Below are 25,799 nucleotides of genomic sequence, written 5' to 3'. Positions count from 1 at the left end.
ATGAAAGACTGGGTTTGTTTTAATCCTAAAAAGAAAATTATTGGGTAAGAAGACTAACTAAAACTTTCTTTATTTTAAAAATACAGTGCTGTGGTTCTGGATGGAAAAATTTATGCCACTGGTGGGATCGTTAGCAGCGAAGGACCTGCCCTGGGAAACATGGAAGCCTACGACCCTAAAACAAATACATGGACACTTCTACCAAATATGCCCTGCCCTGTTTTTCGACATGGCTGTGTAGTAATCAAGAAGTACATTCAGAGCGGCTGATATTACCCAGGAATTGGATGGAGAACTGTTTGTACCTGTTGAAAGCAGGCAAGAAGAATACTACTACTTAAGAAACAAAAGCAGCAAAGCCAGCCAGTGAACATATTGCTCTAAAGTCTTGAATAGTGTCTACATTGAATGTAGAAAAATCATCCTCACCTTTTGGTGAAAAGGAGCAGAGAGCTCCGTGCTATGTAAGATATTGTAACTTAATAATACAAGGGTGTCACTAGATGTTATAGTGGCACTTGTTCTGGACGTCGGCTTTTGGTCAACCCAGGTGCAATAGAATTTCACATATTTTTTAAGCTGGGGAAGAGAGGAAAAAAAAAAATCTGCATTTTACTTTAGAGCTCAAGCTTGATTCTTAAGATAACCATGCAGATTAGTTTTACTATTACACTTTAGACATCAATCTATTTGAAAGGTCAAAGTGTCCTTACCACTTTGATTCCTACATTTGTTTTTAACAAATACATGCTTTTCAATACCAATGACTGAGAGAAATCTTGTGTGACAGATGGCTTACGTTGATGTCAGTCTTCCATCAGATCAAATGAATCTTTCAGTCCTCTAGAACAGAGCCCAGAAGAGGGGTGAGGTGGGGACTGGGGAGAAGAATAGCCATTGGTAATAAATTCCATGTAAAATGATGAAAAAAAAGGTCTGTTGGGCTGGATGAGTTTCTGCTCCCGGTGATACTTGTGTGGGCACGTGTGGCCATGCCCACAGGTCGGGGGCGGGGGGGGGTGTGTGTGCTTCTAAACCTTCTCCTCCCGGTTTCTGCCGATGAGCAAACTTAGCAGTGCTCAATTCCCGTAATGCAAAATTAAAACAGTTTCGATTCCAGAGGCATTCTCCTGATAAACCCGCTCTTCACTTCTGATTGGGATCACATTAAAACACACAGTGTAGTGTGGGATTTCCACGTTTTCATCAAATGGAGAAGATGCCTCCTGTTGTGGCTACGCACTCAGTTTTGGCTCTCAACCAAAATTCCTTACGTTGGGATATACGCCACTATCTTTTATGTAAAGTCTGAGAAGTTTTTTATTTTATTTTTCAAGTTTTCCCATAGGTGTGGAAACGTTATACTTCTCTTATTTACAGATTTTAAACACACGAGTTTAAATCCCATGGTAGAAAAATGCATAGACTTAAGCCCAGTATAAGAGACTTAAAATGATTACTATGTAGAGTTGTAAGTATATGCACAGCACAGGGGTTATATTTTTATATATATTAAAATATTGTCTATCCAGAGAGCATTGTGATGTGGAAATTCTTTATAAATTTATACATAAAAGGATCAAATGGGAGATGGACCGGGTAACATAGAGGGGGCAGGGGAAAGAATCTTAAAATTCACAAATAGGAAGTAACCCCAAGCTAAGGATTGTCTGATTTCTTTCCAAGTAGAGGGAAAAAAGTTGCCATACTTGCCTTTGCAGACTCAAATCCCAAATGCCATGCCAGTAATTCAAGAAGGAGGGTCCTATACAAGGCGTGGGTGAGATCTTACAGTCAATATCTAGTTGAATTTCATACCAAATATGCTAGCCTTTTTATATGGAGGGAGGTCTGCCTACAGCTTTGGGGAAATCAATGCAGATGGTTAGCTAATCATCTTATTTTGTTAATAATCGTTTATAAAATAAAAGAAAAAAATGAAATTTGTATCTTGCAGTATTTAAAGAAAAAGTGCTCAAGTCAACTGAGTCAAGCTATAGGGTGACTCAAGTCTCTCATTTTGACAGTGAGGTTCCAGCCTTTGTTATGCAGTTGTTTTATTTATTCTTTGAAGAAAAAAAAAAATAATAAGCACAACAAAATTATATACTAGTATGTCATTTAAAGTATTTATGTCAAACAGGGTGCAAGTGTGAACCTAAAGATTGGAGCACAAGTTTCTAACTGCCTGGGGCAGGACTAATTTTAGTGTTGGTGTGTGTCTACCTCCAAAGGAGGTGCTACCTGTCAACAAGACCTAAACACATTCAACATTTCCAATTTAGCTTATTTCTTCATTTCTCACACTGGAACAAAACTGGCTATTTCTGTGAATAATATTAAAAACAGGGTTATCTGTAATGGTATTGTATATAGTTTATGTTTACTGTTAAGTTCTTGTTATATTATAATAAATATATTTATAGATCTAGATTCAGCATCCAGATTGGATTAATTTTGTCACAACTGAACAAGAAACAACACTGCATGAACAGTGACTTCAGGTTTCATCCCAGCCATGGATGAAAACGTGTTCATTCCATCCAGCTAGCTTCTCTTGCAAATCCAAAAATGTACTGCTAATATTTAAATGCTCAGTAGCTTCCAAAGTACTTCTGTTCTCCTTTCCAAAAAAATTCTTAGAAGTGATTTTGTATTTTATTCAGCAAGCCTGTTTCTTCATCTATTTTCCCAAACTTACTAGTAAGTAGAGAACAAAAAAACTCAAGATAGTTTAGGGAACTGTCTTGAAAAAAACATTGATAAACAGCTTTTGGGGTTGGTTTGGTTTGGTTTTAAATGAAAGTTAGGATTTGTACTGCACTGCTGCTGCAATGTCTAAAAGATGAAAGCCGCTTTTGCCTTATGGTCTAAATTCCTTCATATCCAGAGTGGGAGCTCTAACTCACTGGATACATCTTTCAGGGAGCACTTAAGTGCAACCATTCGTGGTTTCTTTGATGTTTCATTAGGGTGTCACCTGGTAGTTGTAAAACTGGATATGGAACAAAGATGTGCCAAATACGATACAACTAGTTTCAAATACCACCGCAGTGCAACATTTCAGCTGGATCTTAGGAGGCAGTATCTGTTCTACACATTAACAGGAAGAATCTAACATATATTGAAATTGTCTCCAGTTCTTACAGAGTATATCTATGCTAGTATTTAAAAGCATGAACCGCGGTTTTTAAACGTTTTAGTTTAGGCTTAGTGACTCAGGTTGAGCTGCCTGTGAAGACTACTAAAAGCCTTGCAATTCAATATTACACAACCATGCTGCAATAATCCAGCCCAAGTGGAATGAGTTGCCAACCTTGTCATCAACGCTCTGCAAAGATCTCTTACTCAGCACTAGTCAATAATACTTGGTAGGATGAACAAGACACAGGCTATTTGCTTTACTTGTATGTGGAAATTATTTTAGTTCCCCTCTGGGAAGTTGGCTGAGCACTTTTGCCAAATGACTCGTGCACATATCTGCTCAGAGATTTTTCTCAAAAGCTTTAAGAAATTCAGGGGAGAGGCTGGCTCAGCAGCCTGATAAAAACTCTTTTGTTCGCTGGTTTGACTCTCCCCTGGCTCACCTGGGAAGGAGAGTGATCTCCAAAGGGGGCTGTTCACTGCGTTCAGGTAATCACCTATCCCTGACAATTTACACAAGTCATCCACCTTTCTCCCGTTGTTTCATCTAGTGGCAAACACACTGTACTAACAAAACCTCAGCAACCCTGTCTTTTAATTAACTGCAGCGAGGTGTTATGGTTGAGCTTAGCACAGTGCAATTGCAGCAAGCTAGTTAGAGCGTTCGTTACACTTCAGCTTGCCCTTGGTGGAGTCCAGACAAACTGAATGCCAGCACGAGCACCCACTTTCCGCCACTGCAGGGATTAGCTAGGAGAGGAGCCGCAGCCTGCACTTCTGCCTGACTTCACGAATACTATTATGTTTAATCACCAGACAGCAGAGGCACAAACTGCTTCAAGTACTTACCCACCCGCCCAGCTTCCCGGGAAGAATTTCTCCGAAAAAACTGGAACCGATCCCAAAGCTTTTCTCCGCTGCCTCGAATGCAAGGGGAAGGTCTCAGAACCATGCCGCCTCCCCATCACCAACTGAAAAAGGTGACTTAATATAACAACAATATAACGGGATAAACCTACAAACAGCGTATGCAGTCAAGTCCTGGCAGGCTGCGGCCTGCGCCAGGTCCCTAGGAAGACACTGGCTCTGCAACCACTTTGACATTTTTACAACTTGTCATGCTAATACAAGCTTTTTAAATAGGATGAGACCCTTAAGCTCACCCCTTAATGCCATTTCAAGTCAGCTCAAAAACAGGAGCTGAAACATGCTTTCGGCTGAAGTAGAGACGCCAGCACGTCTGGGAAGGCAGCAGTAAGTTCCCATTGTCAGCAAGTGTTTGGGGTTGATAACTTTAGACTGCGGAAAAAGCCAGAAAGAAAATGGTCTGGAGGGAAGCAGATGGCCGTGTCTCAGGCACAGCACACATCCCACTAAGCTGGACAGCGACACCAGAACAGAAACACCGTTTTTCCTCTGAAAAGCCAATCTGTTTGAGGCATGATTAAACACTCGCTGAGGTTAGAATTGCTGAAAGCAAGAGCTGCCATCACAGGCTCCTCTAGCCGAGCTGCGCAACCACAACAAGCAGACCAGCACTGTCTCCCAACTGCTGGGGACTGGAAACAAAAAGAAAGTGGCTGACTACGTTAAAAAACGACTCTCCCTTTGCTAGTCACCAGTGTTTTTTCTTTTGATAACACACACTACTTTTAGCAATTCCTGTTTAGCTAGCGGATTTCTTAAAAGAGTAACACATTCCAATTTTCTTATCTAAACAAATTCTACTTCAAATCGGTAGCAGCTTTACACACAGAATTAAATGTTTTGGCTCAGTTGCTACCTGGGAGAAGGAAGCTCCAGTGCTGTCATCAAGCCAAATCTGCCTCTGCATTTTTCATTAGTGGTGGTCTATACAATGAAGGTTTGAAAGGCTGCCTGCTGGTTTTAATTTTATCATCGGTTATTTTTGAACAGCATTCTCTTTTCCTTCAGAGTTCATATCCCAGATCTTAGACAGCAAGATTCATACTGGCAACGGTATCAAACTCTTCCACGACCTGTCCAGAGAACAGCACTAGTAACCCAGGTTTTTTAATAGCTTGACAGGCAACTTCAGTGTGTAGCTTATAAGCAAATTAATACAGAACTAGGAATTGTGATGACAACTGGGGCTAAGCTGAAGATTGCTTGAAGTCATGCCTCGCACCACAGGCAACACACACATTTTCTCTGTCATCCAGCATCGGTGACCTTTTCTCATGTTTTTGTGGCTAAAGAGCAGACACCTAAGGTCACCAGTGACACTCCTACATAAGCTTCAGCTTCCCATCTCATTAAAAGAAAAAAAAAATTTTATAAAAATAATAGCTCTTACAGGTAGAAGGGAACCAGTTCCTCTCCACATCTTGGGAACTTAAACAAAGCAGACCCTAATTTCTAATACAATGTCCTTGTGCTGGTGGACAGCATCAGAGTAAGGATCGGTGAACTGAATAGTGAAGGTGATGCACCAAATGCTTTAAGAGTACAATGAGCATTATGCTCTACCAGAAACACTGTCCCTCCACTCAAGTAAAAATAATCAGCTCTCAAAGCAAGCCTAAATTTCCAAGCCCACTGCAATTTCTGTAGCCACTCTGTTTCCACTAAAAAAGATAGTCTTTTAATAAGTTATTTACTTTCATGTCCAATGAATGCAGTGCTCCAGTACTTGTTGACAACGAGTTCAATTTTACCTGCTTCAATTTATGCCCAGCTTTTCTGCAAGCTGCCCGTTTATGTACTGGAACATATAAATGCCACACACAGCCTTTCCAGGGAAAATGAAGAGTAGAAATGTGGCTGGGGGTGCTTAGGAATGGCTCACATTTCTGTTTGGCAAGAGCTATCCCCAATGGGATCAAGACATCCAGACTGCGAACTACCTGGAGAGGATATCACACTTTCCGTAGTGGATAAGGGTTTTCAAATTCAGGAGGTAACCTAACACTCAACCACCTCTAAAAAGCCCATAAGTCTCTGCCCTGCTGACATTCATTTTTAATAACACGTAGGTATTTCAGAAAGAGTGCTGATAATGTAACAGTTATCAAAAGGGCAAGTGAAATGACTGGGTAATTACAGGGCATTCACCTGACATCAATCCCAAGTAAAAATGGAAAGATGATATCTAACTAAACTGATCATGAATCAAAGAGATAAGAATAAATACGATGATGATCTAGAAAATCAGCTGTATCACCCAAACCTGATCTCATTCTCTGACAGGATTACACATTTGATTGATAAGGTAATAGATTTTCAACAGCATGTGACAAAATACTTCAACTTTCTCACTGTACAGTATTCAGACAGCAAATATTAAACAGACTAAGAATAGGCAGATTAATTGAGGAATATCTAATCTGTTCAAGTAATTCTCAATTTGGTATTATCAGAGTATTTCTAATAGGGGAACCCTCTTCTTCCAAAGTTCTTGAAGGAAAACGTTGACATAAATCACTAGTCACAGACCTGTGGAAACAGAGATTAGCAGAGCAGAAGGTAATGAGGACTGAACAAGTCATATGTACTGGGCTGGCTTCTCTGGCTGGCTGGGACCACTAAAACAAAACTTCTTTTCAAAAAGCTAAGCAGGACCTCAGAGAGGTGGGAATGAGAAGGGCTGACACTGAGGATGGAAAACAGCACCATGAAAAGGTGCAAGTCTGAGAAGAGTCGAGCAACAAGAGCTCCCAGCCCAATCTGATGGTATAAAAGGACTAAATTGATCTTTGGATGTGTAAAAAGGGGAACAGTAAGTAGGAATCAGTGATTTTTAGCTCTATATAAGGCACTGGTGGGACCAACGCTGGAATATGACATCAATTTCCTCTGTGAACAGATGTTTTAGATGTTGAAAAATTGACCTACTGCAGAAAAGAGCCACAAAATTGACTTAAAGGCTGGAGAAAATGCAGCAAAAGCCATAAAGAGCTCATTCTGCCCAGCAAAAAGACTGAGAGGCTACTTGATCACAGTGCATTAGTATCTTTGTGGGGGGAAAAATATGTACGAAGAGTCTAGAACATAAAGAGAAGACAAGAAGCAGTGCCTGGAAGTAGAAGCCGGACCAAAACAAATGAGGAATCAGGCACGTGTTTCTACCCATGAGCTTAACCACTTGACGAAAAGCTCAGAGCAGGGTAGATGTACAAACTCTGCAGATCAAGACTAGATGCCGTTCTTGGAAAGACTGTTAAACCATACAGAAGTTAGTAGACCCTGCGCATGCATGAGATTAAATTATACGTGCCACAGCATCAGATTCAACAAACAGTGTTTTCTGCTGACATTATTCTCCGTGAATAAACCTGAATTTTTGTGACCAATTGCTAAACATTTAAATCATCATTAGGTGTCAGCTCATTTCCACTTCCAAAATTTATTCTCATGTATTGAAAAGATTAACACTGTAAAATTTATGCTTGGCTTGTGCTTTCATTGCTGTCCTCTGAATCTTGTGAAAAGGAAGCTTTTTATTTTAAAAAAAGCTTTCTGCCTTCGGGACATGCTTTAAATTTTAGAGCAAGACTCCAAAGCACTCTAACCCAAATATAAAGGCTAGACATTAATTTTAAACCAGTTAGATCTCCAGTGCTTTCATGAAAAAGTACTTACATGCTTATAGTTCCAATACTTGAAATGTCTACACAAACCAGTAAATTATTACTAAACTGATGTTAACAGTCACAACACGTGACTATTCACATTATATTTCCTTTCTCTCACTAAACCTTTTGTAATGTCACAGAGAATGCAGCGGGCATCACTTCAAAACTCATTTCAGGATTATATTCATTAGAAACCTAAAATACACTGGCAATCTGTCCTTCCCTATCACCAAAATCAGGTATCACTGTTCTTCCAGGTAGCCTCCACATACAAAAGGGATTCTACAAGGTGTAACAAAGTCAGCAAGAGAACACAAGATCTTTACAACAGAACTAGAGCTGGGGCTTCGGAGATGAGAAATAGTTCCTTAACTAGAACAACATTATTTTCTTTTCCTTCTACAACAGAAAGACTCAATTTCTTAGCAAATTAATTTAGTCCAAATTTAAAATATTTTCTAGTATGAATTAATCTTCTATATTTTGGGTTCTGCTTTACTTTCTTTGCTGAGTAAATACTTCAAAGGCAGCCCTTTTGGAACTTCCCCAAGTCTTTCCTTCCTGCCAATCTAGAGTCCCAAAGCTGACAGGTCACCTTCTACAGACTAGTACTTCCATACACAGTCAAACATCTCCAGGTTACAGCACAATTCAAATTTTACATTGATGCAAAGGAGTTTTCATCACGATGTAATTCATCTCCACAAAAAAACCAGGATGACAAATGGTGTGAGCATTCCCAGCAGCCATCCCATCTCATCGACGTGTACCATTTCTCATATGTACTCTGACAAATTCCCATTTGCCAAGAGACAGAAGTAAACAAAACAAAACACAGAGGAGTCCACCACAGCAGAACCAATTCAACTCCTGCCGTGTGCCAACACATCCTAAGTGCTGCAGCACTGACGCCCCAAACGCAGAGCCTGACCAACCTCCTCCTCTGCTCTCAACCTGCCCCACTCCTGTAATTGAATGAAGCGCCTTCCAACACAGCTTAACTCCAGATTACCTTTTGCACCTGAAACTTGAAAGCAGCTTTATTCCAAATCAGTGTCCACATATCAGCAAACCTTAATGTGGATGGCCAGGTTTACACTAACATTCGACTAAAAGTGGTGAATCCATTTTAAATCTTAGCAGCTTATCATATTTTTAAAGGAAAAGGATTTTCCATACTATTAAAGTAAGGCTCAATATAGCATAACTCAAATGCACTCCTAAAATAAATGGAATTTAGTAGTAGTCACAGCCATTTACTGGCAGTGGGTTCAACTGAAATATACTCCCTATGCAAATGATCACACTGTAAAAAAATTACTCACCTAGAAATGGAATGAGGCTGAATTAATTAGTGTTAAAGTTTATAATCCCTCATTTTTACATAATAGTTACATGACCACAAGTGATGCATAAAAAGCGGAGAAAAAACCCAAGTGTTTGGCTTCATTAATCAGTTCATAAGTTTACTGATTTAGCTTGCAGAATTTATTCACATGCAGTGCTAGCTTAAAACCCCATCTATTACAAGTCCAAATCCAAATCCTACCCAAGATACAGAACAAAAGGATCTCATTTTTAATTTATTTAAATAAATTATCTGAGGAGCTTAAAGGAGGAAACAGAGGATGTGCAGCAAATTTCAGGAAATAGGGGAAATTGCATTTCAAAACTACATTCAAGGCAGAAAACAACAGCAGAAGGAAGCAGCGTTAAGCAGTGAACACTTGACAAATACGAGTGTTGCACAAGCTTTTACTAAGGCTTTATTAACAGCACGTGATGCCACCCAACTATTCCTCACTAAATCATGCTTTTGAAGCACCACTCAAAGTTCACAAAGTATTTTTGCAAGAATCCTTTTGTCAATGCCCAAATAAGGCACAGTTTTGTCCCTTTTGACTGATTATTTTTACAGCCAGTCAGAAATCAGGCTTGAATCTATTCGCTCTGCTAACATGGCCATCACCACCCCTGAAAGATGGAAACAGATACACAAGACCTCATACCCTACGTTCTTCATTCACAGACTGCAAACCCCTTGGATGGTGTCAAGTGTGGTGCTGGTATCTGCAAGGCCATTCAGATCAAAACACCACATCTGACCATGCTGATATAAAATGAGCCTAGGCTCTCACTGATCAACTTCATTATTACATTTATATAATAATTTATATAATAAGATATTATATTCCGTATCTAAGTGTGCTTTCAAAGCTGCATATAAAAGTGAATTGGAGTCAGACATGACATAAGTTACTAGTACCCTCTTCCTCAACTAGCCTTTTGCCCAGGAGCCCTACAGTTTAAGGTAAACAGAAAGGAAAAGAAGAAAACGAGCAGGTGTGTTACATGTCCTACACCTCAAGAGAGGCCATAACACACCCACAGAACAGCTTCTCATACTCTGTTCCACATTATATACATCACGTGCAGTTTGTTAGCTCTGGATGAATTGCCAACAAGTAAGATGTGGGTTGACTCCTCACTTCCATAACCTCTAGTAGCTTGCTCTCCTATACATGAATTATTGGGGGGGGTGAGGGGGGTGGAACTAAAGGAGTTCCTATATACATTAGCAGTTCATCTTTAAAAACAAACAAACAAACAAACAAACAAAACCCACAGAAAGTAAGAACAACTTGATAAAATAGGAAGGAAGGAGAGCGTTTCCTTAAAAAAACTCTAATGAGAAACGCTGGTATTACTTGGATGCTGATGTACTATCAGCAGTCCTGGGTGGTACCCAGCAATGGAACATAAAACATTTTCTAAGCACAGAGCATAACTTCATAACAATTAAGTTATTCACTCGCCAGTGTGCAATGCTAATTTCACTTCTTCAGTCAAAATCAATAATAGAAGTTTTTTTCTTTAATGGACAAACACTGAAAGCAAAAGTTACAAATTAAACCGCTCAAAATAACTAAACAGCAAGACCCCAGAGTAAAATATCTGAACTGTGAAATCAAGGAGGTCTGCTAAGAAAAAGACTGAAATCAGCTAGGAGGCAGCATTTCTTTCAAATACATTTTTGAAGGAGCTAAAGCTGTGTTTTCTTATCATCTTTATTCAAGTATTTCACAGCAGTTATATTACAAATTACAGTAAAATGTTCAAAATTTCCAGAAGTTCAAAAAAATTAAATAACTTACTTCAAACTAACGTAAAATGAAGTCAAAACGCAAAACATCAATTTAAACACAGTTCTGAATAAAACTATAGAATCCAAAATATACCATAGTTGATGAAGGAAGTCTACTTAATCCACAAAGTAGACACACGTTAATGAAACCAAACAGGACTCCCCAATGTCTAAATAACCCAATGTACAAGATACAAAAGATGCAAGTACAAGCCCAAATTCAAGCTTATGTTGTGATTACAAAATAAAATAAAAACAAAATAAATGACTATCAGCTGCAGGACCTGCCATTCAGGAGACTGACTGGTAAAACCAGAGCTGACCCACCAACTTAATTAAAAAAAAAAAAAAAAAAAAAAAGACAAGATATTACAAAAACCAGTAATCTATAAATACATTGGCATATGAAGAAATCAAGTAACAATACAGAGGACACAAAACAAAACAAAACAAAAAAATTAATCACAGGTGAGATTCAAGCTTGCAAATACAATTAACTCCATAGCCATCAACTTCACCCAAGAGCAACTCTATTACCTCCAAGACAGCCCCACCAGCCCCAGAGACAAAAACTGCTTTCTTCTGGCCGGCTACATTTCATTGACCCCAGCACAAGGACTCACACAGGAGTTTATTTGCAATTTTCACAACAAGAAACAAGGAAGAGAGGTCAATTTGTACAAACTCTTGCCAGTGCTATGTGGCAAAAAAAAAATAATTAAAAACATACAAAGAGTAAACAAGTTTAGACCACATGGATAGATTAACAGCTGTTTTAACTCTATAACCACCAGACGTCTGTAAAGGAAAACAAAAACTGAAGTGTGGTTATTTGGGCTAGGAAGGCGAGTATATCATTTTAGGTAAGCTGTCCACTAGAACATCTGATATCAGCTACTTTTCTCTAAAACAACATGGCAGCTCCTTAATTAGTAAAGTTGCCTCTTATGATTTTTCCCAATCAACAACTGACAGTAAAAATTTTCCTTTAGAAACCTGACCTTTTAGAACCATTTTTAATGCTAGGCATTAGCTTAAACTTGCTTTTCACACTCACTGGTGACTAAAATTCTCAACTGTTTTAATTTATATAAATTTATTATCATCTAAAAATGTATGCAGTTTTATCTTCCACAAGTGCTGCTGTTACTTGAACAAAAACTTCTTTGAGTAAGTGAAACTGGAATAAATATTTTTAAAAAATTCTGCAGCAAGAACCTGAGACTTGCAAAAAACCCTTTTATCAGAAACTTGCTACAAAAAATCTGCTACATTTTATTTAATCAAATCTTAAAGTTTGTAACAATTTCCATCAAAATACAAAATGCTGTTAATGTACCAGACACAAAAATATCTCAAACAGGTATGATGCTAATAAATACTAAATGAAACATGGAAAAAAAATCCCATAATCAAATCTGAGATCAAAGAATCTCATTTAAAATGTGTTTTCTGCTTGTTTTTGTTGTTTTTAATCGCACTTTCCCACCTAAAAAATACAGTGTTTCTGCATGGGTTGCATTTAGAAGGTGTAACTAGATGTACATGAATGCTTAAAACCTTTTTCTGCCATTAGCTATGAAGAAAAACAGTGGCATTCAGGGGAGAAAAAGATCCAAGATAGAATTATGTTTAACCATAATATACAAAGCACTCTAGATTACTGCAGTAGCCCAAGGCCCATGTTTTGTTTCTCTGCAGCACTATACTACTATTAGCCGTAGAGGTGGAGACAAGTACCTTAGCTTCAGTTTGTAAATGGGAGCAGAGTGATTACAGTTCTCCATAAACACTGTTGGTAACTAAAATACAAAAAGCTGAGGTAGCTCAGTATCTCTGCAGTAGTCTGTTTTCTCTAATTAAAAACTAATCACACTGTGTTGCATATTTCTGGAAAGACACTTCCGCAGCTACGCAGGGACAGTCACAATGAATGGTTAATGATGGTAACACCAGCCAACTTCTCTAAAACACTTTCTATGTAGGTTTGAAATCAATCAGCCCAGGTAATGTTTTAATACTGAGCTTGTGATAAAACATGTTTTTCTTGAAACTGCCTAGACTGTTCTCTCCCGTTGCCAGAAAGGAAAGGTTTTGAACTACACAATTCAGACCCAGAGAACTCAGGTCCGAACAGATCGATTCAAAAGGCTGTCCTCCAACACCCCCCCCCAACATTAGCAATGCTTTGCACAGACCGACCTGTGAAGCCTAGTTTAAGTTTTATTTTCAAGTGAGCTTGGGCTCCAGGACTTTGAAAGACTATAGTGTCTCCTTCCTGCACTGCACAGTCCAAGCTAAATTACAAACACGGAACTTCAGGAAGAAACCTGCCAGTATTAAACTTGGTTTTCTTAAGGAACTCAAAATGGAAAACAAGGAGATGGTGGGAAAATGCTTACTTTTTAGCAACACAGAAGAGTTTCACTGTGTAACTTGTTTCTAAAACAAATATATACCAATGAAAAAGGAATTTCACCATTTTGGTAAAGTATGTGGCTTTTTCAGTGTGTCTTAGTTTAGTTCTGTAGAGTAAGACAGGCATTTTAGAACCATAATACTGGTTGCCATCCAATGAAGAGAATACAAATCATCCTTTTGGAGATCTTCATTCTGAAGACAGCTTTCTAACATTGCCATTTGCTATAATCCAAACCAATTGATTAGCCTTATCTTTCTCAATTGACTAAAAGGCACATTAAAGGCAGTTCTAGAGAGCCTCATCTTCAAATTACTGTACATCCAGTTACTCAAGATTCCTACCACAATGCATCATTGCCTTCTTCAGAACAGATCTTTTTGTCCATTACCCCAGAGAAGAGAAAACTTGGAAAAAAAAAAATTAAAAAAACGTTGCCTGTTTAAAAATATTCAACTTAGATCTGCTCTTTCCAGTCCTCTTGTATGTGTTGGTCTCCACTTTGCCTGAAGTTTCCCCAAAGATAATGCATGTAGAGTGAACAAGAGCAGAAATGAGAACAGTTTCTGTAGCACCAAAAATCTCCAAGCTGTGGCATTGTATTCTTTATTTATATCAGATACAACTATATGAAGTTCCGTTTGGTTCTTGTAGGCTGGTTGGTTTCAGGTACCTGAGACAATAGCACCAAATTCAACAGAAAGAAAAAGAGAGAGCACTTAAGACCAAGGCTCTGCACATACTTGGTGCAAATGGAAACTGAATGGCTCAGAGGACTGCTCTCCCATGAGCAGTTTGAGAGGATAAACCCACCCATCTTGACGAGTTCACAGGAATGTTTCAAACACATGAACTGTTCTTTCCATCTCCTGCAAGAGACACAGAGCATCAATTATACATATAGAGACAGAAATAAATTTACATTACATAATCTTATTTACTGGGCACTTTTTTTTTAAATCTGAACAAATAATTAACAGGAAAATAGACATTTCTGTTTATTAACTGCTATCTGCTAGCAAAATATGGTAAAAGAGGAAACTAATTAAAGAAGTATTAATGCAGAAAAGCACTCCACTATGACAGTCCATGAGAAAAATCAAAGTGTATTAGGGTCACTTATATAATGAATGTACACAATAGGTATTAAGCAAGCATTGCAATGGCACACCGCATGAATTCAAGTCTTACGGCACACTTCTGCTATTGGTGACCCAGCTGTAAACACGTATCTGCACAGTTTGGAAAATCAAAGCAAAGATCAGTCTCTACATACTCCTGCTTGATAAGTGTCTTTTTCATCTACCTAACATTTGGCACAGACTTTCAGCATATTTTTAGGTGAAGACAGCAGAGGAATAGCATGAAAATGGTTTGAAAAGTATTCTGCAAGAACTCTATAATATCCCATGCTAAGGCCTTTCCAGGTTTTGTTGTAAAATATTCCTGGAGAAAAATATGTAGTGTTCAATGATCCAACTGGAAACTAGCAACTGTTGTCCTTTTTTCAGCAGGGTTGGTTATCAGTTGAGTCAGCAAGCTGATCCAAACCCCTCTACAGCTAGGACAATGATGCTGGAGGGAATGCCTGTCCCGAGTTACCATCAGCTTACGCCAGTGGTGAAACGACCAACTTACTGTTGATGCAGACAGGAGGCCTTTGACAGCAAACACTTTAGAGGCCAAGGATGACAGCAAAGCAGACAACTGGCTTACATCATGCTGTATTTGGCTTTCCCAAGGGTGTACTTACTGATCTAGATGAAGTTTGCAAACTTCTAAGGTCTTGTATGAAAGTCACAATCAGCAAACTGCATGGAGCAGAGGTACGTAATTTTTTTTTGGCCTAGTTACGCAAATGCAAGTAAGGGCAACCGCAGCAACACTGGCTCAGTGTGCCTCTAAAGGAGCCACTTTACGTCCACTGTTATTCATACCACAAATGTGGAAACTACTTCTACTCCATTTTTATTCTGCTAGCATGCGCTTCTCCATTTTTACTCTGCTAGCATGTCCTTCTCCATACTGCTGTCTCTCTCCTCTTTTTCCTCCACTGTTTTAGGTTAAATTCTTAATCATTTTCTGAGGAAAGTATTATTAGAAACCACCTCTGGTTTTTAAGTCATTACTACACTAAACTCTTTTCTGTTTACACATACCTTCCTCAAAGTCTATTTAAAACTTCTGCCTGCTAGTACAATAATAATTTGATAGATTAACTTAATTCTTGAAAAAACAGTCTCACAAAATTCAGATAAAGAATAAAAGAAACTGTACAACATCACCTCTATAAGTTGTGATTTGTCATAGTCTCTACGATGTCTGTAGATGCATTGACTGAGGAGCGAATACAATCTCTCAAGTTGGTCAACAGTCAGGTTGTCACTTTTCTTAACCACCAAATCAAGCAGTTTCTGTTGGAACAACAAAAGGTGAAGTTAAGAGCATTTTTATAATCACTTTTCTTATTTTTTTAAGGACAAATCAGAAATGCAATCTCCTTATGAAGCCCTGTTTTATACAGATACATATAAATAAAATGGACCACACCTGGATATCAGTAAGGCCACTGCTTCCATGTAGGTCTAAAAAGGACTCAATGTCTCTTTTCATTTCTCTGCTTATACCCACACTTCTTTTTCTTATCTTAGATTTTATACTCAGTATAGCTGGGGCAATGTTTGTTCTGTTTGAATAATACTTCATCATATTTCATGTTGGTCAATAATTATGACAAAGCAAACCACAAATAACAGCCTTGATAGCTAAAGCAGACATTTTTAAGAACTTGCATTGGCATGAAATTGTAAGAAGTACCAAATAGAAACACATTTGGAATTCCACAAATGTTGAAAAATGGTACAATAAAAGAAGGGGGGGGGGGGGGGGGAACAACACATGTAAAACTGCTCATAAACAAAAGGTGAAAGTGTGTATTTTACACAGTAGCAGAGAGTAAAATTCAAGAATTTTTTTTCTTCTCATAACACTTCTATTGTTTCCAAGGAGATTATCATCTGTACTCCACAGCAAATGGGATCTAAACTTCATAGTAGGTCAAGCTAGTTTCTACAACAGAAGACAGCAAATTTTGTTGTAACTTTGCTTAAAAAGAAACAAAACTGAAAGAAAATTAACAGCAGGGGTTCAGTCTATAACGTCAAAACATCAGCACAAATTCCAATTTGCTTTCCAATCCACTAACAGTTCTTTCCACCAAGTACACGTACACGGGAAGGGAAAAGATGACGTTAACTCCTAATTACTAGGCACCCAGCAGTTCCTCAGTAACTGGCATGTCCAATTAACACATATGAGTACCTGCAAAAACTGCAATTAAAATAGTGGACTGCTGTGCCATTACTGGATTTGTAAAGGTAGTAATGATGGGACAGTAAGGATCAGTAGTTTTATTAACTCTTCATCCAAAAAACACTGATCAACAAAATATCTTCAAAAGTAACCACTGCCGTAATACTTGTTTGCAGTCAAAAATAAAGAAAATATTGCTTGAGAACAGAGAAAGGAAGCATTTTTCATGGAGTCTGTTAACAGTTCAATTTATTTTTCAGTTCCATTACCTTTAGTCTGTCATGGTCAACAACTACAGAGGGTAAGGGATCCGATAGTTCCTCCAGGACCTGCTCTAAACTTGCGGGCTTCGACTGTTCCGTAGCGACTTTTCGTGTTTTCTTGCTTTTGAATATACCTGTAATTTGAAAAACAATTGTCAGCACTGTCAGTCTCAAAATGAACAGCTTGTTTCTTCACTTTGGTTTGATTTTGCCTGTTTGGTTTGTTGGGTTTTTTTTGAACCAAGCAAGCACGATTGTAGAAGTGCACATTATTCATCAGCTTTGCAGAATTCTGAATGTTTATAGGTGCACAAAACCACAGTTCAGAAAACACACGTGAAACTGGTCATCTTTAAAACTGAACTCCAAAGTCCCAACAGAAAACTGAATGTCACTGAAAGTTTTCCCATTTTATCATTTCTATTTAGCAACATCAAATTATGCAGCTTCTAAGGGAAGTTCAGGTATTAAGCTAACGCTCAAAATCTTTTCTGCTTAAGTGAATCAAATCCTCATTTTTCTCTCCAAAGCACCCCATGTCTTCATCACCATGGTAATTCTAACATCTGCTCTACTCCTGAAACTTCATGCTTTCGTGACACATTTCTGTTTTCTTCCACCTCTATATTAAAGCTGTTGTCCAATCCTGTTGTGGAGAACAAAATATTTTTATATCTCTTGATTCTTTCCCTACACTCATTCACTGTTTTTTTCTCTTCCTCAACTATTTTTAATGCCTTTTTTTCAGAGGACCACCTGTTATTATAACCATCCTTAATGTATACAAAATTCAACTAAAAATTTAGAAACGTAAAGGCTCTTAACGTACATCATACTCTTCTTCTGATATTCTTAGGACCTTTCTTCTACTATTCTCCTTACCCTTAGAGAAAATATGTATGTACAAACACAGACAACATGTATATAGTGATATTCTCATAATTCAGATCTCTCATTAAAGCTTATTTACTTTGTAAATCTCAACGCTAACTTTTGAAGTAAAGATTTCATTCTTTTAGACAATTCTGAAAAGCTAATTACAAAGGCAATCACACGTAAGGCTTTCATTTCTCTTCCCTGAGGAAACTGTCTCTTGTCTTCAAAGGACGTGGCCCCTTCTTTCATGCACCACCAGGATTTCCCTTCTCCTTCTCTTATCTTTTTGCTGCACTGTTACTGTGTTGACTGTAACTCCAAAGCCAGATACCTTCTCCAATAGATACACAAGGGTTTATCTGGCTTTTGCTATGAGTTAAACTGCTTTAACTTTTTGCTATGAACAAATGTTTTTAAAGGAATACATTCTGTATTTCTATGGTCTTTTATCAAATGTCAATGATACTTTTATCATAAATCTCTAACAGAACAAGTCAAAACATATCATATAGATAAAAATAAAGATCAGATAGAACATACAGACCAAAACATGTATCATACATTTATCTGCATTGATAATATTTTTTAAATCCTTAATTATTGTTGAAAAGTTTTCTCAGTATTTACAGTACTTCCCATAAAGCCTACAAAAATAAACAGAATAGTGTAAGTACAGAGATACGCTTACTTGCCTAAGATAACATTACAGCAAGTCAAGGGTGGACTTCTAATTTATCTTTGTGGAATTATATGTTGTAAGCATACTAAAAGTTTCAAATAAATAGACAGCAGTTCATAAAATATTATCATATAATAGTCATTGTAACATAAGATTACAATTAAAAATATACACACAAATTAACTTGGACACTAAGATAAGGACAGAAACATTGAAAACAAGCTATACCTTCTTTATCTGCTTCAGCATCTTTAGTTTCAATGTCTGTGCTCTGTAGTGTTTTTTCATTATTGCTGCAATGTGGTAACTCAGCTTTCACTAGATCATCTCCTTGACTTTCACTGGAAGCTTCTGTTTTATCCTTTGGCTGATCTTCAGATGAAGATTTTTGCTTGTTACTAGACCCATCACTGTTGTCACAGGGTGAAACAGCATCAACTGATTCCATTTTACCATTGTGACATGCTGGAACAGGTATACCCTCTGAGCCGTGTACGGATGTCTCTCCATTCACACAGTCCCCTTTTGATGTAGAGTCCTTCCTTAATTCCTTTTCAGTACTCAGGGTAACACTGTCAGTTATTAACAGAGATTCATTTGAGCTCTCTTCTTCTGTGGATGCAAAATTGTTTTCCTTTCCTGATGTCCCATTGTTAAGCCTCTGCTCTGCATCTATATCCATAATATCACAAGAGGATTCATCATTTGTCATAGAGAGATCTCCTGTTTCCTCCCCATTCTCCTCAATGCAGTCAGTGCTGATCTCTAGCTCTCCATTTTCCAGCAATTTACTGTCCTCTCCATGATTTTCATCATCAGCAAACTTTGCATCATCTTCATCTTTCTTTAAATTATTGACTTTCCTCTTCTTAATAATGCCTTTGCCCCACTGTGAGCGTCGTCTTGATTTTCTCCTTATTCGAACTGAATTGTAATGAAAAAAAGAAACTTTAGATGCACCGGATACCCCTCAGTAAACAGACTAGGATATTAGAATATGCTGTAGCGTGTGAGGCAATCAATGTGTTCACATTTCAAGGAAAAAGCAAGCTGTCTGTTGATTTCAGTGTGAGCAAATTACAGATACTAAGGACCTTTAGAAGTATAAGGAGTGAACACTCAGTTGTGTTCACAATTCCTACTCTAATCTATGGAAACAAGGACGACTTGCTAGCCTTTCCTACTTAATGTATTTTATATATACCCATTTGTAGGTAAAACACTAAGAAAACAGCTAAGCAATGATGTAGAACTCAGTCAGTCATTCTCATTTGGGTAATGCAGACTCTAAAGACAGTTATTCTCATTTTCCCTTTTTAGAACCTCAGCAATTTGAAATCATTATACAGTGAAACAAATGGAAGTGCAATCCATGGATTCATAGAATAATTCAGGTTGGAAGGGATATCAGGAAGTCTCTAGTCCAACCTACTACTCAAAACACGGTCAGCTATGAGGGCAGACCAGCTTACTCAGGGCTTTATCCAGCCATGTATTGAAAACCTCCATGGATGCAGACTAAATGACCTTCATGGGCATTCCGTACCAATACGTAATTGTCATAACAGTGAAAAGGCTTTTTGCCCTCAGTCAGCACCTCTCATTTCAATTTATGTCCACTGTCAATTCAAAGACATCTTCACTGTTTAAATCAGCTACATCTCCTGAATCTTCCATTCATTCCCACCTCTGTACTCGTTTACTGCATTGACGAAACATGGATTTAAAAAATGAGGATCTTTGTTTTAGACATGGACCATTTAGCAACCCTGTCTACAGCAAGACCTCACAAACATCTGCATTTATGCAATCAGTCTGTAAGCAGAAGGGGAAGCATAGGTCCTTAAACTAGCCTCATCACCAATGCCTTCCCTCCATATTATGCAACTCAACTTGAAGCAACATGGACATGTGATCCTTTTTTCATTACTTCTGCATCCTTTTTCATTTTTCCTTTTTCTTACTTGCACTTTCTGTGCCTTTGAAAAATCACATAATAAACTTCTTTTCAGAAAGGATGCTTTTTTTTTTTACTAACCTATTTGCAGTGAGATACAAATAAGACACCAATCTAAAAGGTTTGGAGGCACATTTGCAATATGATCAGCAAATACAGAAGGAAGACCATTCAAACCTAATACTATTGTTAACATCCTTTTCAGAGGCACTAACAAGACACAGCTCAGAAGACTAAAGAAGAGATTGGGAAAAGCTGAAACTTCTACATTCAAATTCAAGTAATGATGCAGACTGCTCATATTTTTGCAAAATTGCTGAAGTTGTGGCCAAGTGATTGTAATTGAAAATCACAGCCAATAGTTACCAGAGATTAACAAATTTTCTTCCATTTCGAAATGAACTCCTATGTGAACACCTCCATAATGTTCTTGGTATTTGTAGGTTGCTTTGATTTATGGGATATTAAGTCCTAGATCTGTGTCTGCCAACCTCACACTGAGTTACAAAGATCTTGCTTTGAAGATACAAGCACTGTGCAAGTACAAGTGTTGAGAATTAATTCACAGAAGCTCAGAGAAGCAGAGCTGTACTTCAGAATTTCCTCCCCATGAGTGGCGTATGTAAGCAGGTGGTTTAACCACTACATTAGGAATAAATCTTAACCTTTTAGCTTTAAAGCTATCTAAAGATACAATCATATTACAATAAAAACACAGTCTCACTTGGAGTGTTTATTTATTGTTACAAATAATCCTTATGCAGAACTGTAAGATTTGAGGAAAAAAAATCCCCTTTCTCCAGCTATTTTGTAGATTTGATAGCAGCTTCTACAGTCAGTGTCACTGTTCTATTGATGACAAACTACAACCTATTCACGTAACTTTTCAGGAGCTCATGTAATCTTTCCCTAGATTGTGCAAGAGATTTTCATTAATAACAGAAGCAGCAAACCTGAAACTAAACAGGAAGATGTAAACTTACAGACAAAAAAATTCCCTTATTAGGCAATGGGTTTAGCCTCAGGTCAACTCCAAAGATGGGTAAATAAAGCGCAGAAAGGGAGTAAAAGTCTTTTAAAGGAAATTTAACATGTCCTAAAGTGTATAAATTAATAAGAAAGTTGAAATTTTTAAAGATACACTGATTTTGGCTTTTTAGGCTGACTTTGCTGTGAGTCAGATAAAATGTCAAATATATTTGACATTTATTATATCAAAGAATTGTACTTTAAATATGCCCATTTCACTAGTGCATCTGTTTTGTCCACCCTGTGAGCTCCATCTGGGATGAGAAACCATAATTTGCCTAAACACACAAGTACATTACTAAAATTCCTAAGTGTGGGAGAAATCACATTTAAGTAAAACGGTATTAATCCTTGTATTACGCATTTCATTAAATTCCAAGTCTTCCTCAATGACAGCAATAATCTAGCTGCTTTGGGTTTTCACCCACATTTAGTCAACAGAACTCAGTTAATGATAAAGTTTTTCCTTCCCAGACTCCTGCCAGTTCTTATTTCACAGCAGTACCATTGTCACCCGAGCCACCCAGACCTGTAACCAACAGGTGACCAACACTTCTAAAATCCCAATTCTTTTTGTCCACATACTTCTAAGAATCAACCTTTTTCCCCTGTCATTCAAATAAAAGCCTTCCTGCTTTCAACTCCTTCCATCCCGACTACTGAAGCCTTTTCTGCTCAGGCTTTCACAAACCCACCTAAATCTCTCATTTGAATTTATTTAACACAAAACTGCTCACATCACTGGGACCTCAGTGAGACTCTTAGTCCCCTACCTAATTTATTTTAAGCCCATTCACCAGTGTTCACCTTGTTGGTCATATCAAAAGTAGACTTCTAGTCCTCACATTTAAACTGCCCCTTCAAAACAACACCTTTTTGTTCTCATCTGGGCTGCGTTGCTCCGTGCAAAGAAACGTCTTTTGGGATATGAGAAGAAATTTTCGTTCCAGATCCTTAGCACCCATAGCACCATTACACAGATTTTTCTTTTACACAGACAGCTAAGCCTCCAGGAAGAGTGAAAAGCTGAGCAAGGAATACAACATTTAAAAACAAAACCCACCACCAGTCTGTCTTTCTATCCTGCCCACTTCCCCCAGTAAAGCTAAGGGAGTGGTACAAGTAGGAGGAGTGTTTAATGGAGCAGGGAACCATGTGACCAAATGTAGACATCGACACCAGATTTCATCACCTAGATTGATTCCCTTTATATTTCCTGGAAAGAAAAAGGCACTACTGTGAGGTTAACACAGACCTGAGAAGCTGTCATATGAGGCAGGAAAACGTAAAATTGATCTCTGAATCCTGCAAAACAGTGGAATATGATTCAAAAAGGAAGAAGGAGCTACCACAGGGTAAAAATGATGCAAAACTAAAGGGCTAATGGGCAGGAACTAATGGTTTAATGGATTGCTGCTAAAAAATAAGCTTCACCTGGAGTCCCCTCTTCTCTACCTTAATGCTGATAATTTATAAAACTGCAAATTATCAAGAGCAGAATCCCACACTTATTTTATATATAGTCGGTATGATTCACGACATATTAAAGTTTTCAGTAAGTAACGGAATGGGATAGCTATTTACAGAAGAAAAACTTCGAGTTAACTTTGTTAAAAAAATTAACAGAGTATATGCAATTGCAAGTTAACACCTTAACACCTTTTCAATTTTCCTTTTAAAACTACTCATCTGAAATCTACCCATTGATACCCAGTCTTTCGGCAGTATTTGTGCCAGAGGCGGTAGAAATACTATTGTCAGAGGAATCCTGCTTTATACAACTGAGTTTCTGTAACTCAAACTATTATAATACCAATTATTCACACATGAATACATTCACTTGACTTCTGAATTGCTGAACTCTTCTCTCTATAATCTTCACATAACCTCTATAGGTTTGCCAAGGGGATCCTCACTTCAGTTCTAGCTTCTTTCTGGTTCGCTTTTTTTTAAATCGTTATTCAGAATTTTTAATGACAATAAATATCTGTTTGACCACAAGTCACACTAACATTTTGCTTGGGTTCACATGAAGTTGGTATCAAAACCAAAAGTTCCCCACTTTTTTTTTTCCTAAGCTGCACAGTCTATGCAGACAGCATTTTTAAAGTGCAACGTAATACAATGTAATTAATCACTGAATACAAATTTACTCTACATTTCATTAAACAGTAAGTGAGGTTTCTTAATTCTTCCACTCCTATGTTGAGACACTTTAAGAGTTGGCTGAAAGATCCCTAAACTTAGGCAGACAGCATTTCCCCAGAGGTGGCCTCCCACGAGTGAAAAAGAAATTCTGTACTTACTTCAGAAGGACTAGTCCTCTAGGCATAAGTTAAGTAAAACAAAACCTGTGGCAGACTTTCAGAAATTCTGAATTCTTGCCCACTGACAGGTTCTGCTTGGAGATTCTCAAGTCAGATACACCAAGTAATGACATCTTCTGGTGAAATAAGCACCCTTATCTAGGGGTGCACACCAACCCTGTCCAGAGCAGAGCACAGTTCTTGGATAGTGAAGAACAGTGATAGTCAAAAAAACCCCCAAAACAATATGAACAAACAAATCCAAATCCTTCCCACATTCCTGAGGTATTTCTGCAAGATCTAGAGGTAACTGTGACCTTTCTGTTTAGTAGTCTCAGGAAAACGTATCTCAAAAACATGGGTGAATGGTACAGAAGCTTCAGAGTTGAGGCATACACTGTTGCTGTCCCCCAATCTAGCAGTACAGTGACAGAACTACTGTTCTATTTATAGAAATAAAGTTAACAGCTGGAAAAGGAAGCAGATATAATTAGAAGATTCAAAGACTGTCAATTATTAACAAGCAAGTCTGCTTGCCTTAATGTGGATGAACTCCAATGAGAAGACGTACCAGTCAAAGCAGGTATGTTTCTCTTGAAATTTCTGTAGTTTGACTACTACAATATATTGAGTGTAGTACAGTATTAGTGGAGGCTAACAAGTTCACTTTATGCTGTAGAAAAGAAGACCCTTATATGCCTCTGCACTGCTTGTAAGTCTATCAGAGAATGTGAATCCTCTGTCATTAAATGATAAAACTCACATCCATCAAACACTAGATTCTCTCTTGTTACCTTTATTTCATGAAGAATTCCTGGGGATTAAAATCCAAAGGAGATACTCATGGCAAGCAAGATCACCATGGATCTAGATTTTGTGTCTGCAGTATCATCAAGAACCACTTGAAGCAATGCACGTGTTTTAAGTTTTTCTTCCATGATCAAAACCCTAAACTTCTTTCTGATGTCTTGTGTGTAAAGTAACTCAAAGCCTTGAGAAAGCACTTATTACCAGCAATTTATGCTCTCTTATGCAGCATCCAGAATATCTACCTATCTGCCACAGTAATTTAGCTGCTTCCAGTAGCTCCACATTCCTTACCAAGGGGCACTGAATAGTCTACTTGAAAGTCTCTGGAGTTTTTAGTCACAAAGTCCCAAACTGCAGTCAGAGATAAGCAGCAAGAAAGAACAGAGCACAGTTCCACAATGGCTTAAAAAGCAAAATGAGGTGCCAGCTTCCACTAACAGACAAAGCCATTTCTTCCTCCAAAGCCAGCTATAGCATTTCCACTACCTCATTTGTGCCGGCACTACTGTTCCTGCAGTAAAACAGATAAGGGAACTAAATCCATCTGAAACGTTGGGTTTTTTTCTGGGTTAGTTTTCAACATCTTCAGTTGAGCTTTCCAACTCATGAATGATGGTGCTGGCACAGGGGACATGGTGGGAATACGCAACCAGTGAAAAAGCAAGACAGCACCTTCAGTAGTAACCTGCAGCTTGAAGTGACTGTGGAAACTAACCCCTACAAGACATGTCATTTTCTTCACCTAGATGGAAGGCACCCAAGGCACAGACCTGAAAAATGCATTAAAAAAACTGTATGCAACAACTTAACATATTTATGATCTTCATCAGCATATCTAACAGCTTATGTTATGGAAACAAATACTTGAAGAACCTGGACACTTCTACTCAACAAGGGGTCCAGTTCCCTAAGAAGGAGATGAAGCATGTTTCCAAAAAAAAATCTTGGCTGCAGTATCCACAGCATTTTCTCCCCCTAGTCAACTGCTTTCCCCTACCATCCCCTACAATGCTCTCAACTCCAGCTCTTCCCAATATTTCTCACAAAACACTCCCAATATTTCTCACAAAACACTCCCAATATTTCTCACAAAACACTCCCAATATCTTCTGTTCCTCCCCACCCCAGCTGAACAGGATACACTACATCTGAGGTGTGCATGCCATGTCTGGCCAATAGAATGTTTTAACTGATCAGCTAACAAGGCCAGGCAGAACAGGCAACTACCATTTTCAATCTATAGCCTTCTCCTTCAGTAGGTGCG

The 25,799-nt window shown here is 38.1% G+C and overlaps 2 protein-coding genes across 8 annotated transcripts in view; one reads left to right on the top strand and one right to left on the bottom strand.

Moving 5' to 3' along the window:
- KLHL29 (kelch like family member 29) overlaps positions 1–2,431 on the top strand; it is a 408,889-nt gene extending 406,458 nt beyond the window's left edge. For all 4 annotated transcript variants that reach the window (XM_052809692.1, XM_052809690.1, XM_052809687.1 and 1 more), the window contains one exon: positions 87–2,431. In XM_052809692.1, coding sequence (XP_052665652.1) covers positions 87–270 — 184 coding nt within the window. In that variant the 3' untranslated portion in view covers positions 271–2,431. The remainder of the gene's footprint in view (positions 1–86) is intronic.
- An 8,169-nt stretch (positions 2,432–10,600) lies between these two features.
- Positions 10,601–25,799, bottom strand: part of ATAD2B (ATPase family AAA domain containing 2B) — a 79,789-nt gene continuing 64,590 nt past the window's right edge. For 3 of the 4 annotated variants that reach the window (XM_052809319.1, XM_052809321.1, XM_052809322.1), the window contains 4 exons: positions 18,662–19,357; positions 16,885–17,012; positions 15,589–15,717; positions 10,601–14,172 (listed from right to left, as the gene is read on the bottom strand). In XM_052809319.1, coding sequence (XP_052665279.1) covers positions 14,131–14,172; positions 15,589–15,717; positions 16,885–17,012; positions 18,662–19,357 — 995 coding nt within the window. In that variant the 3' untranslated portion in view covers positions 10,601–14,130. The remainder of the gene's footprint in view (positions 14,173–15,588; positions 15,718–16,884; positions 17,013–18,661; positions 19,358–25,799) is intronic. The other variant, XM_052809320.1, reaches the window with a different exon arrangement.

Source organism: Harpia harpyja, chromosome 15, assembly GCF_026419915.1.
Source record: "Harpia harpyja isolate bHarHar1 chromosome 15, bHarHar1 primary haplotype, whole genome shotgun sequence".
Classification (NCBI taxonomy): Eukaryota; Metazoa; Chordata; class Aves; order Accipitriformes; family Accipitridae; genus Harpia; species Harpia harpyja.
Note: the sequence above shows the minus strand (reverse complement) of the source record. Positions and strands in the feature narration are given on the sequence as shown.